At 47.9% G+C, this 14398-nt stretch overlaps 1 protein-coding gene across 1 annotated transcript in view; it reads right to left on the minus strand.

Annotated features, from left to right (window-relative positions):
- CHRNA2 (cholinergic receptor nicotinic alpha 2 subunit) overlaps positions 1–14398 on the minus strand; it is a 142713-nt gene that overhangs the window by 113140 nt on the left and 15175 nt on the right. Inside the window, exon 2 of the mRNA XM_068279025.1 lies at positions 3789–4143. Within this exon, the coding sequence (XP_068135126.1) occupies positions 3789–3858 (70 nt within the window). The 5' untranslated portion in view covers positions 3859–4143. The remainder of the gene's footprint in view (positions 1–3788; positions 4144–14398) is intronic.

Genomic DNA, 14398 nt, shown 5'->3' on the forward strand with positions numbered 1-14398 from the left:
TTTCACTGTTTCTTTGATGTGTAAGTGCTCCAGAACACAGCACTGTAGCCGACCCAAGTTGGGTCAAGGAGATCAGAGAAGCTCTTTTGCATAGATGACAAGTGAAGTTTCTTAACTCTTCCTATACTGGAAACAATATGAGACTCATATCTGTGCTACTCGTGTTCTATTTCTTAGCTGCACTACACATACAATTCATTACCTCCAAAAGAGACATCATTTATTTCATAAGTTTATTTTCCCTTTAGATCCACATTAAATGGGATGTCGCAAGCCTATCCCGGAGACCCCCGCGTAAACCGACCCCTAGGGTGAAGGCTGATTTAGGCAATCGAATTTTATTGCCTGAAACAATCACCTTTCACAACCATCTCTACAGAGCAGTGCATTGTGCTTGGTAGAACTAAGCATGTATTTGCATTAGAAATTCCTGAGCAGACTCTCCCCATAAACATCACAACTGACAACCTATAACCCCTTCAGCCCTCAGTGTATTTTCCCCTTATGGACCAGAGCAATTTTCACCTGTCAGCGCTCCTCCCATTCTTTTGCCAATAACTTAGTCACTAATAATCACAACAAAATGATCTGTATGGCCTGGTGCACACCAGAGGAGTTTTTCTGAGCGGTTTCAGTTTTTAAATCTGCTGCTAATGTTATCCTATGTGTCTGTGCACACTGGAGCAATGAGGTTTTGTAAAAAACCCCATAGCATTACATTGGGAAGAGCTTTTAGAGGTTTCAAAGCATTACCAATCACTGGCTAGCGATGGAATGATGGCAGCGGTAGGCGGAGGTGTATGCTCTGTACACTGCCGTCATTCCATCACTAGCCAGTGATTGGTAATGCTGTATGTGCCCGGCCGCTCGCACGAGTGGATCCGCCCCCCGCGCTCATTAACACTCATACATATTCACTGCTTCTGGCCAATCCGCGCACAGCGGGGCCAGAAGCAAGGTATTACAGACAGCGAACCGGGCAGTGCGGACTGGATTGGCCAGAAGCAGTGAATATGTATGAGTGTTAATGAGCGGGTGGCGGATCCACTCGAGCAAGCGGCCGGGCACATACAGCATTACCAATCACTGGCTAGCGATGGAATGACGGCAGCGGTAGGCGGAGCTGTATGCTCTGTACAGCTCCGCCTACCACTGCCGTCATTCCATCGCTAGCCAGTGATTGGTAATGCTGCTGTATGGGCCCGGCCACTCGCTTGAGTGGATCCGCCCCCTGCTCATTAACACTCATACATATTCACTGCTTCTGGCCAATCCAGTCCGCACTGCCCGGTTCGCTGTCTGTAATACCTTGCTTCTGGCCCCGCTGTGCGCGGATTGGCCAGAAGCAGTGAATATGTATGAGTGTTAAAGGGAAGGTTCAAGCAAAAAAAAAAAAATGAGTTTTACTTACCTGGGGCTTCTACCAGCCCCATGTAGCCATCCTGTGCCCTTGTAGTCACTCACTGCTGCTCCAGTCCCCCGCTGGCAGCTTTCTGACCTCGGAGGTCAGGGCCACATTGCATACATTTTTACGCATTCCAGCTAGTGCAGGAACAAAAATTTACGCGTTGCACCGCTAACGCGTAAAAATGTATTCGTTAATGTTCCTGCACTAGCGGAAATGTGTAAAAATGTACGCAATTCGGCCCTGACCTCCGAGGTCAGAAAGCTCCCAGCGGGGGACTGGAGCAGCAGTGAGTGACTACGAGGGCACAGGATGGCTGCATGGGGCTGGTAGAAGCCCCAGGTAAGTGAAACTCATTTTTTTTTTTTGCTTGGACCTTCCCTTTAATGAGCGGGGGGCGGATCCACTCGTGCGAGCCCCGCTCATTAACACTTATACATATTCACTGCTTCTGGCCAATCCGCGCAGCGCGCACAGCGGGGCCAGAAGCAAGGTATTACAGACAGCGGACCGAAAAACCGAAGGTACTGACGATCAGCGGATCGTCTTGCCACGAACCGCGGTTTCGGCTTTAAACCGAAAAACCGTGCAGCCGCCCCTACACCAGGCCTTTCTTGTTTTTTTCGGCACCAATTAGGTTTTCTTTGGGAGGTACATTCTGCTAAGAATTATTTGATTTTAAATGCATTTTAATTGGAATAATAAGAAAAAAATTGAAAAAATTCACTATTTTTCAGTTTTTGGCCATTATAGTGTTAAAATAAAATGTTCTACTGTGGATAAAAGCCACACATTTTATTTGCCCATTTGTCCCGGTTATTGCAACGTTTAAAAAATTTCCCTAGCATAATGTATGTATGACACCAATATTTTATTTGGAAATAAAGGTGCATTTTTTCAGTTTTGCGTTCATCACTAATTACAAGCCTGTATATTAAAAATTCACAGTACTATGCCCGCTTGACATAAATAATAAAAAAGTTCAGTCCCTAAGGTAACTACTTATATATATATATTGTTAATGTCATTTTTTCCCCTATACAAAAAAAAATAATAGGGTACTATGGGAGGGAAAAAGGTAATTATAAAAGTCAGTGTTGGGATTTTTATTAAATAAAAGTGTATTTTGTAAATTACTTTTTGTCCACAAGATGTCCTCAGTCTTTATTTCCGATTCACGTATGTGAATCGGAAGTAATGCGTGTACGTGAATCGGAAGCAATGCGTGGCAATGCAACAACAGAAAGATACAATGAATGCAGGCATCTCATAGATGCCAACTTTCAGTGAAGTGAAGACTTAGATTAATGAATGGAACTGCGTTTCTGTTCATTAATCTGTGGGCTAACGAACGGCGGCAAGCACGCGCGCACAGTAGCGGCGGAGTTGCGTATATCTACGCCCCTAGACCTAAGATGAAGTTTGCAGGGGCATATACTGTACCTGATGCAACAACTAGTTAAGCCTTATACACTCATATGAGGACTATCTCCCGTAGTGATCAGGGCTCATTCCCTCAGGTGACAGTTCAGGCCTGAGTGCTGTACAGACACGCCTATATGGAGGGGGAGAAGGAATTACGTGCAGCTCACATTGGAGTGGCTTCTGGCAGGCGAGGTGAGGAGGAGAACAATGCGCTCAGGGTTCGGTGTCGCTAAAGATCTGAAATGCTGGGTCTTTAGGCAACGTTGGTGGGCTCCTGTACGCATGCTATATAGAAGTGCAAGGACTGATCAGGGACAACATGTCAGCATTCTGCTGAAGGTTTGTCACAGATTATCACCATGTATATTGAGCCATGAGTTTCAGCATGCGATACCCATCAATTCACTTAAAAAGTGAACCAGAGACGAAGCACCCTCATGTATTTTACCATATCTATCAGTGGGAACATTAGAGAAAACACCTACCATGCTTTCTGTTTCATTCTTCACTGCTCAGCCTGCTTGTTATCAGCCCTGACTGAGCATTCAGTCTGGCTTTGCTCAGGAATCATTATAGCTGAGTCTGTCTTCTCTGATGTCTTTTCAAGCCCACGCCTGCCCCCTTCTGGCTCTGCTATAATGACTCAGCTATAATGATTCCTGAGCAAAGCCAGACTGAATGCTCAGTCAGGGCTGATAACAAGCAGGCTGAGCAGTGAAGGATGAAACAGAGAGCAGGGTAGGTGTTTTCTCTAATGTCCCCACTGATATATATGGTAAAATACATGAGGGTGCTTCATCTCTGGTACACTTTAAGTACTTTCCCCAGAGTAGTTATTTAATGGCTATGAAACAGCAACAACTTTCACACTCGTGGTGATTTCAGTACTTTGAAACGTTCAGCTAGACTAATAGGAGTGCTCCCCCCACCCACCATGAGGAAGACCCCCGACCCTTACCTGTAGTGCAGGCTGTTATATAACAGAGGAGACGTGTGACTGACATGAATCCGCACACTCTGCAGCCCATCCTGCCGGAGGGGGGAGACGCTCGGATGCTCTTCTGAGTGCTTTATACTATCCAGCTTCTTCCAGAGTGGCCCGGGGGACGCCTCACCTGAGCGCTCATCCAGCAGCGGGCCAGTGAGAAGCGGGGGGCGCTGTCCATTAGCCGGAGCTGTCCTCGGTGCTGGATCGCCTGTAATGCTCTGCTGGGCAGGGCGCTGTCCGCGGTGCTGAATCAGGTACCGGCTGCAGGTCGCAGGGAGGGCAGCCGCCGCTCACATTCTCTCTATTCCCAGCAAGATGATGAAGCCTGCAGGAGAAAACATGATTCATGTTACTGGAAGGGCCACTGGATTAACTCTCTCACTGCACTGTGCAACACTGCAGACATTACTGGGGGAACTCTGCTCAAACGTGACCCTGAAGGCTGCAGGGAAAATAATGTAATAATAAAAGGAAAACAAGAGTTTGCTTTCTTAAAACAGAAAGAATTTGCGATAATTCAGGTTGGAGTGAGCTTGAGATGTCTCCCAGGCATCACTGCTGAATATATGCAAATTAACCATTGTTACCCTTAGAAGCTAAACACACCTCCAGAACCGCTGGAATGCAATGATGTGTCAGCTTGTTAAATTGTACAGGGCCATAATAATCCAACATGAATACAGACTGTTTCGGGTTGTTTGATCCTCATCAGTGCATGGCATGGATTAATTTGGCTCTATGCAGTAGGGCTTGTAACACCGAGAGGTACAGACTAACCAGCAAGCTCATGGTGACCCAGAACTCATTGCAGTGTGTGAGGGGCTACAATGGTCCTAAAAGCCCCCTTACTAAAATATTAAGGAGAACAAGAGTTTGCTTTCTTAAAACAGAAAGAATTTGCGATAATTCAGGATGGAGTGAGCTTGAGATGTCTCCCAGAGCAACACTGCTGAATATATGCAAATTAACCATTGTACCCTTAGAAGCTAAACACACCTCCAGAACCGCTGGAATGCAATGATAAAAAAGTGCTTCATTTTTACAATAATTATGTATAAATGATTTAGTCAGTGTTTGCCCATTGTAAAATCTTTTAAATCCCTAATTTACATTCTGACATTTATTACATGGTGACATTTTTACTGCTGGCAGGTGATGTAGCTGCTGCATGCTTTTTTGGCAGTTGGAAACAGCTGTAAACAGCTATTTCCCACAATGCAACAAGGTTCTCAGACAGGAAACTGCCAAGAGTACGTACGTAGAATTACTTTGTTGGAGGGGTTTTACCACAATATCCACCATACAGCGCCCCCTGATGGTCTGTTTGTGAAAAGGAATAGATTTCTCATGTAAAAGTGGGTATCAGCTACTGATTGGGATGAAGTTCAATTCTTGGTCATAGTTTCTCTTTAAAGGACACTTGAAGCGAAAATAAACTAATGAAATAAACCATTGTATCCATCTTCCTTCTCCTAAAAATGACTTTTTAAGATATTCCACAGTTTTATTTTATGTTCAAATCTACTTTTTAAGTTTTAACTGTTTTATAGTTTTTGCTCAATGACACATTCATTGAAGTATGCCAGAGCTAAAATCTATGAACTATTGACCGTTTTTTTATCTCTTTCTTGCTCTCAGAAGCCATTTTCTGCTAGGAAAGTGTTTTATATTTGGAATTTCTTATCAGTGAGGGTCACACTGTAGTCACTTCCTGTCTGAGTCAGCCACTTACATACCTGATATTTTACTCTTTCAGGCAGAGAAAGAGAAAAAGGAACATAGAATAGTTATTTGTTTGCTAGGAAGAAGAAAGATATAAAAAGGGGAATTTCTTGTCAGTGTCGGTCACACTGTAGTCACTTCCTGTCTGAGTCAGGACTGAGTCAGCCACTTACATGCTTGATATTTAACTCTTTCAGGCAGAGAAAGAAAAAAAGGAACACAGCATAGTTATTTGTGTGCTAGGCACTGTACATACCCATGTCTATCTCATCATGTTGCATGTCACTTCGGGTATCCTTTAACTACAAATCAAGGGACCACCCAGCAAAACATTGATGGGGCATCCCAATGTTCTCACCCTTTTCACTTGCCTACCCCTTGTGACCCCTACAGCCTGGGGGCCGATCTTGCAGGGATCATAAAATAAGTGTGGGCATCACAGTCTTCACACCCATAACAAGTGTAGCCATACAAACGCCTGATCTTCAGAGTGGACCCCTTTATAGAGGGAGTGTAGTAGTTGGGGGCCCCCTACAGGTCTGGGCCCCCTCTGCGACATGGGAAAATCTTTTAAATCCCTGATTTACATTCTGACTTTTATCACATGGTGACATTTTTACTGCTGGCAGGTGATGTAGATGCTGCTTGCTTTTCTGGCAGTTGGAAACAGCTGTAAACAGCTATTTCCCACAATGCAACAAGCTTTAGAGACAAGAAACTGCCAGGAGTACCACGGTCCTCAGAGTTTCTTGTGGGAGGGGTTTCACCACAATATCAGCCATACAGAGCCCCCTGATGGTCCCTTTGAGAAAAGGAAAATATTTCTTATGTTATGTAAAAGGGGGTATCAGCTACTGATTGGGATGAAGTTCAATTCTTGGTCACGGTTTCTCTTTAACCCTTCCCCTTGCCTCCCCGGTGCAGAGCTAGGACCCCTGGAATCTTATCAATAAGGACTTTGTCGATTGGTGCATGATGTTTCAGTCCAGTCCATGAATGAGCGCGGTCGCACTGCCCAGTCTCAGACCGCCTTGTGTCAGTGCAGTAACGTGGAGCTACCCATGCTCAGCTTTCTCTGCCGAGTCTGTGTGGCTCCGTGCTGCTGCGCAGGCGCGTGCCGGTCTGACCCTGCGCAGTGCAACCACAACCATTCACATATGGAAACGAGGACTTCTAGAGGGTCCCAGCCCTGGATCAGTGGTCTGTACACGCAGATAGCCACCCACCCAGTATAACAAGTTACATAAACATGCAGAAATATATCATACACAATCATCAGGAAATGCAGCTTACTTAGAACAGAGAGGAACACAGAGTGCATACAGGAAACAACAATACCATAGAGATGACTGTCACAGTTTTTCAGACAGTGACATCTTGTGGTTGTTTTACTCTACTGCAGTTTAGGTAATGAGCCTGTTGATACTTCTAACAGTAGGATCAAGAGGATTTCCTCTACTGAGGTAAGTATATAACCTTTTCTCCTGAGATTCTCACAGGTTTGGCTGACATAGGTGCTAATGGACTGAGAGGAAGAGCTAGAGCAAGTTGTGTGAAGGCTGGAATTGTGCCAATCAAATACACTTACTGATCATCTGAATCAGCCCAATTCTAATAAGCATCTCACTGGCCGTCTCTGATATACACTACTTTTCTGGGGCCTCTGAAGCTATGTACACACATTAGATTATCGTCAGCCATCAGGGATCAGGGAACGATCCCTCAGGCGACAATTTGAGGGCTGATGCTGTTGGACACTCTCTGCAGGCAAAGCTTGTCAGTTAGAAAGAACAGTTCCCCAGCTTTCTTCATTATAAACATGAAATAATAATAATAATAATAAAAACACTTTTGTTGTCTAGAGTTCTACTTTAAGCCCTTCATCCAGAGAAAGATTAAAGGACAACTGAAGTGAGAGGGATATGGAGGCTGCCATATTTATTCCTTATTAAACAATACCAGTTTCCAGGTAGTCCTGCTGATCTCTTTTGCTGCAGTAGTGCCTGAATCACACACCTGAAACAAGCATGCAGCTAATCCAGTCAAACACCTTATCTGAATGCTTGTTCAGGCGCTATGGATAAATGTATTAGAGACAGATGATAGCTAGGGAAACCAGGCAATTTGCATTGTTTAAAAATAAATAAATAGGGCAGCCTAAGGTACTTATCCGTTAGCCGGGCGCATCCGGCAGGTGGCGACAAAACTCCACCAGAGTTACATCTTTCCCTACTATCCACGTCGGCCTGGAAGGGGAATAGTAATTAGCGCCACCTGCCGGATGCGCCCGGCTAACGGATAAGTACCCTCTCTTATTTCAGGTATCCTTTAAAAACCACTAGCCAACCGATCCACGCCAATTGGCGTGTAACGCGGCGGCAGCCCCAGGACCGCTCTACGATTGGCGTTAACGGCTTTCTATGGGGCTAGCAGGAGATTGCGCGCGCTGGTGCGTACGCATCTCTGACTGGAAGGCGGAGCTCCGCCTCCAGCCTTCCAGCGGCGATCGCTGCTCGGAGACTGTTAGACGGTGAAACCGCTGTCTAATTAGGCTGTACTGCGCTGCAATCTAAGGCAGCGCTGTACAGGGACACAGGAGAGCGATCAGCTCTCATAGGCTGAAGCCTATGACAGTCGATCACCGTGATTGGCTGGCTGGGGGGAGGGAGGTTTTTAAAAAACAAAAGAAAGAAAGAAAGAAATAGTAAAATTTATTACAAAAATAAACATATAAATATTTATTAAAATAAATAAATAAATAAACAATGGGGGAGCGATCAGACCCCACCAACAGAGAGCTATGTTGGTGGGGGAAAAAAGGGGGGAAATCACTTCTGTGCTGAGTTGTGCGACCCTGCAGTGAGGCCTTAAAGCTGCAGTGGCCTATTAACAGAAATATGGCCTGGTCTTTAGGGGGGTTTACCCCTGCGGCCCTCAAGTGGTTAAGATTAAATTGGGTCCAAGGCAAGATAATAGCTTAGGCTCCCCTGACAGTCTTTTGGGTGAGCTGAGGTGGGAGATAGTGGGAGGAAAGAGGTGGCAACCAGGCCCTCTGACATTCACTGGGCCCCAGGCACCTGCCTAGGTTGCCGTGTGCATGAACCTGCTATGCCTTCACAATGATTTTCAGAGGTGTTTTCAAATTAGCCCCCTTTGCTTCGCTTTAAATTCTGCAATACTGTAGCGCTCCTCTCTCCATAAACCATTATTCGTTGCGCTGCAGGCACAAAAGGCACACGCCTTGCTTTACCCTCCCTGCATTGCCAGAGTGTAGATTAACCCCTCCTCACCAACACAGGACAAGGCACATAATGCACAGCACTAGGCATGCCAGAGAAGGGAGGGGGAGGAGAGGATTAACCCCTTCACTGCACACCATACTGTTCATCTCTTTGGGTCACTCTACACATTACCAGGGTGCCCACTTTACACATTATTTGCTTTATTATTGATAACGTTACTGGGAGGGATAATTGTTATCTAGAGTATCAGAGCTGCTGTGCTGGATTAACCCTCTCATGACTAGACACAGTTTCACATCACTGGAGCGTTATTAGCGCTGTCAGTAGATAATAGCACTCCCCAGACAACCACATATCTATCATCGATCTGTCTATCTATATTCCGTATCTAATCTTCCGTATAGATGGTCACATTCCACAGCTGGAGCCACAACGGCTAATGCACTTGAATCCAGCGTGTAAAGGTGGCCATACACTTATAGATTTGCAGCAGATTTGACCATCAGATAGATTTCTGTCAATTGCCTGTCAAGTGGAATCTGACAGGAATCTATCTGATGTGTGCCACACACTAGGAACAGATTTCCAGTAGATTTCAAAATTAAATCCATTGGAAATCTATCTAAATGCGTTATTGGATCATTAGATCCAATGCAACTTTATGGGCCATGGATCTGTTGCCAGCATTAGATCGACCTAGATCTTCCATCCTGTCAGATAGATCAAATCCATCGAAATCGATCGATCAATAGATTTGAAAGAATAAATTTCTGATCGAGAAAGAATCAATCGATCGATAGCTGAAACTGACCAGTGTATGGGCCCCTTAAGGGTCTCCAATATTATAATCATCATATTTTGTCTGATCCGACTGATGCCTCTTTCAGACCAAACACATATGCTGGCCTTATTAACCCTTCCAGTGCTGTGTGATCAGATTAACCCTCAATCTGCTAGAAAAATGTCGCTCCGGTGCGAGTCTAATGCCGTGTTATCATTAATATCTAGCAGCTAGATATTAATGATAACACGGCATTAGACTCGCACCGGAGCGACAGCTGCTAAAGGCAACCTTCATCACATCCCCAGAATATCCCATTTGCTGCTCGGCCATTCCTATCACAAGGGTGCTGCTCCCATATTAACACCCTTCACTGCTGGACACAGACCTGCTCACATGCCAAAGGGCTGCTGTCATGTTATCCACCACTAACCCCTTCACTGCTGGACACAGACCTGCTCACATGCCAAAGGGCTGCTGCCATGTTATCCGCCACTAACCCCTTCACTGCTGGACACAGACCTGCTCACATGCCAAAGGGCTGCTGCCATATTATCCGCCACTAACCCCTTCACTGCTGGACACAGACCTGCTCACATGCCAAAGGGCTGCTGCCATATTATCCGCCACTAACCCTTTCACTGCTGGACACAGACCTGCTCACATGCCAAAGGGCTGCTACATTATCCGCCACTAACCCCTTCACTGCTGGACACAGACCTGCTCACATGCCAAAGGGCTGCTGCCATATTATCTGCCACTAACCCTTTCACTGCTGGACACAGACCTGCTCACATGCCAAAGGGCTGCTACATTATCCGCCACTAACCCCTTCACTGCTGGACACAGACCTGCTCACATGCCAAAGGGCTGCTACATTATCCACCAGTAACCCCTTCACTGCTGGACACAGACCTGCTCACATGCCAAAGGGCTGCTGTCATGTTATCTGCCACTAACCCCTTCACTGCTGGACACAGACCTGCTCACATGCCAAAGGGCTGCTGCCATGTTATCTGCCACTAACCCCTTCACTGCTGGACACAGACCTGCTCACATGCCAAAGGGCTGCTGCCATGTTATCCACCAGTAACCCCTTCACTGCTGGACACAGACCTGCTCACATGCCAAAGGGCTGCTACATTATCCACCAGTAACCCCTTCACTGCTGGACACAGACCTGCTCACATGCCAAAGGGCTGCTGTCATGTTATCCACCACTAACCCCTTCACTGCTGGACACAGACCTGTGCACATGCCAAAGGGCTGCTACATTATCCACCAGTAACCCCTTCACTGCTGGACACAGACCTGCTCACATGCCAAAGGGCTGCTGTCATGTTATCCACCACTAACCCCTTCACTGCTGGACACAGACCTGCTCACATGCCAAAGGGCTGCTGCCATGTTATCCACCAGTAACCCCTTCACTGCTGGACACAGACCTGCTCACATGCCAAAGGGCTGCTGTCATGTTATCCACCACTAACCCCTTCACTGCTGGACACAGACCTGCTCACATGCCAAAGGGCTGCTACATTATCCACCAGTAACCCCTTCACTGCTGGACACAGACCTGCTCACATGCCAAAGGGCTGCTGTCATGTTATCTGCCACTAACCCCTTCACTGCTGGACACAGACCTGCTCACATGCCAAAGGGCTGCTGCCATGTTATCTGCCACTAACCCCTTCACTGCTGGACACAGACCTGCTCACATGCCAAAGGGCTGCTGCCATGTTATCCACCAGTAACCCCTTCACTGCTGGACACAGACCTGCTCACATGCCAAAGGGCTGCTACATTATCCACCAGTAACCCCTTCACTGCTGGACACAGACCTGCTCACATGCCAAAGGGCTGCTGTCATGTTATCCACCACTAACCCCTTCACTGCTGGACACAGACCTGTGCACATGCCAAAGGGCTGCTACATTATCCACCAGTAACCCCTTCACTGCTGGACACAGACCTGCTCACATGCCAAAGGGCTGCTGTCATGTTATCCACCACTAACCCCTTCACTGCTGGACACAGACCTGCTCACATGCCAAAGGGCTGCTGCCATGTTATCCACCAGTAACCCCTTCACTGCTGGACACAGACCTGCTCACATGCCAAAGGGCTGCTGTCATGTTATCCACCACTAACCCCTTCACTGCTGGACACAGACCTGCTCACATGCCAAAGGGCTGCTACATTATCCACCAGTAACCCCTTCACTGCTGGACACAGACCTGCTCACATGCCAAAGGGCTGCTGTCATGTTATCTGCCACTAACCCCTTCACTGCTGGACACAGACCTGCTCACATGCCAAAGGGCTGCTGCCATGTTATCTGCCACTAACCCCTTCACTGCTGGACACAGACCTGCTCACATGCCAAAGGGCTGCTGCCATGTTATCCACCAGTAACCCCTTCACTGCTGGACACAGACCTGCTCACATGCCAAAGGGCTGCTACATTATCCACCAGTAACCCCTTCACTGCTGGACACAGACCTGCTCACATGCCAAAGGGCTGCTGTCATGTTATCCACCACTAACCCCTTCACTGCTGGACACAGACCTGTGCACATGCCAAAGGGCTGCTACATTATCCACCAGTAACCCCTTCACTGCTGGACACAGACCTGCTCACATGCCAAAGGGCTGCTGTCATGTTATCCACCACTAACCCCTTCACTGCTGGACACAGACCTGCTCACATGCCAAAGGGCTGCTGCCATGTTATCCACCAGTAACCCCTTCACTGCTGGACACAGACCTGCTCACATGCCAAAGGGCTGCTGTCATGTTATCCACCACTAACCCCTTCACTGCTGGACACAGACCTGCTCACATGCCAAAGGGCTGCTACATTATCCACCAGTAACCCCTTCACTGCTGGACACAGACCTGTTCACATGCCAAAGGGCTGCTGTCATGTTACCCGCCACTAACCCCTTCACTGCTGGACACAGACCTGCTCACATGCCAAAGGGCTGCTGCAATGTTATCCGCCACTAACCCCTTCACTGCTGGACACAGACCTGCTCACATGCCAAAGGGCTGCTGCCATGTTATCCACCACTAACCCCTTCACTGCTGGACACAGACCTGCTCACATGCCAAAGGGCTGCTACATTATCCACCAGTAACCCCTTCACTGCTGGACACAGACCTGCTCACATGCCAAAGGGCTGCTGTCATGTTACCCGCCACTAACCCCTTCACTGCTGGACACAGACCTGCTCACATGCCAAAGGGCTGCTGCACTGTTATCCGCCACTAACCCCTTCACTGCTGGACACAGACCTGTGCACATGCCAAAGGGCTGCTACATTATCCACCACTAACCCCTTCACTGCTGGACACAGACCTGCTCACATGCCAAAGGGCTGCTGTCATGTTATCCACCACTAACCCCTTCACTGCTGGACACAGACCTGCTCACATGCCAAAGGGCTGCTGTCATGTTATCCACCACTAACCCCTTCACTGCTGGACACAGACCTGCTCACATGCCAAAGGGCTGCTACATTATCCACCAGTAACCCCTTCACTGCTGGACACAGACCTGCTCACATGCCAAAGGGCTGCTGTCATGTTATCCACCACTAACCCCTTCACTGCTGGACACAGACCTGCTCACATGCCAAAGGGCTGCTACATTATCCACCAGTAACCCCTTCACTGCTGGACACAGACCTGCTCACATGCCAAAGGGCTGCTGTCATGTTATCCACCAGTAACCCCTTCACTGCTGGACACAGACCTGCTCACATGCCAAAGGGCTGCTGCCATGTTATCCACCAGTAACCCCTTCACTGCTGGACACAGACCTGCTCACATGCCAAAGGGCTGCTGCCATGTTACCCGCCACTAACCCCTTCACTGCTGGACACAGACCTGCTCACATGCCAAAGGACTGCTACATTATTCACCACTAACCCCTTCACTGCTGGACACAGACCTGCTCACATGCCAAAGGGCTGCTGCCATGTTATCCGCCACTAACCCTTTCACTGCTGGACACAGACCTGCTCACATGCCAAAGGGCTGCTGCCATGTTATCCACCAGTAACCCCTTCACTGCTGGACACAGACCTGCTCACATGCCAAAGGGCTGCTGCCATGTTATCTGCCACTAACCCTTTCACTGCTGGACACAGACCTGCTCACATGCCAAAGGGCTGCTGCAATGTTATCCGCCACTAACCCCTTCACTGCTGGACACAGACCTGCTCACATGCCAAAGGGCTGCTGCCATGTTATCCGCCACTAACCCCTTCACTGCTGGACACAGACCTGCTCACATGCCAAAGGGCTGCTACATTATCCGCCACTAACCCCTTCACTGCTGGACACAGACCTGCTCACATGCCAAAGGGCTGCTGCCATGTTATCTGCCACTAACCCCTTCACTGCTGGACACAGACCTGCTCACATGCCAAAGGGCTGCTGTCATGTTATCCACCACTAACCCCTTCACTGCTGGACACAGAACTGCTCACATGCCAAAGGGCTGCTGCCATGTTACCCGCCACTAACCCCTTCACTGCTGGACACAGACCTGCTCACATGCCAAAAGGCTGCTGTCATGTTACCCGCCACTAACCCCTTCACTGCTGGACACAGACCTGCTCACATGCCAAAGGGCTGCTGTCATGTTATCCACCACTAACCCCTTCACTGCTGGACACAGACCTGCTCACATGCCAAAGGGCTGCTACATTATCCGCCACTAACCCCTTCACTGCTGGACACAGACCTGCTCACATGCTAAAGGGCTGCTACATTTCCGAGAGATGCTGCAATAGTCACTATCCACCTCTGGATTAACCCTTTCTCTA

The sequence above is a fragment of the Hyperolius riggenbachi genome, chromosome 4 (genome assembly GCF_040937935.1).
Source record: "Hyperolius riggenbachi isolate aHypRig1 chromosome 4, aHypRig1.pri, whole genome shotgun sequence".
NCBI classification, from domain to species: domain Eukaryota; kingdom Metazoa; phylum Chordata; class Amphibia; order Anura; family Hyperoliidae; genus Hyperolius; species Hyperolius riggenbachi.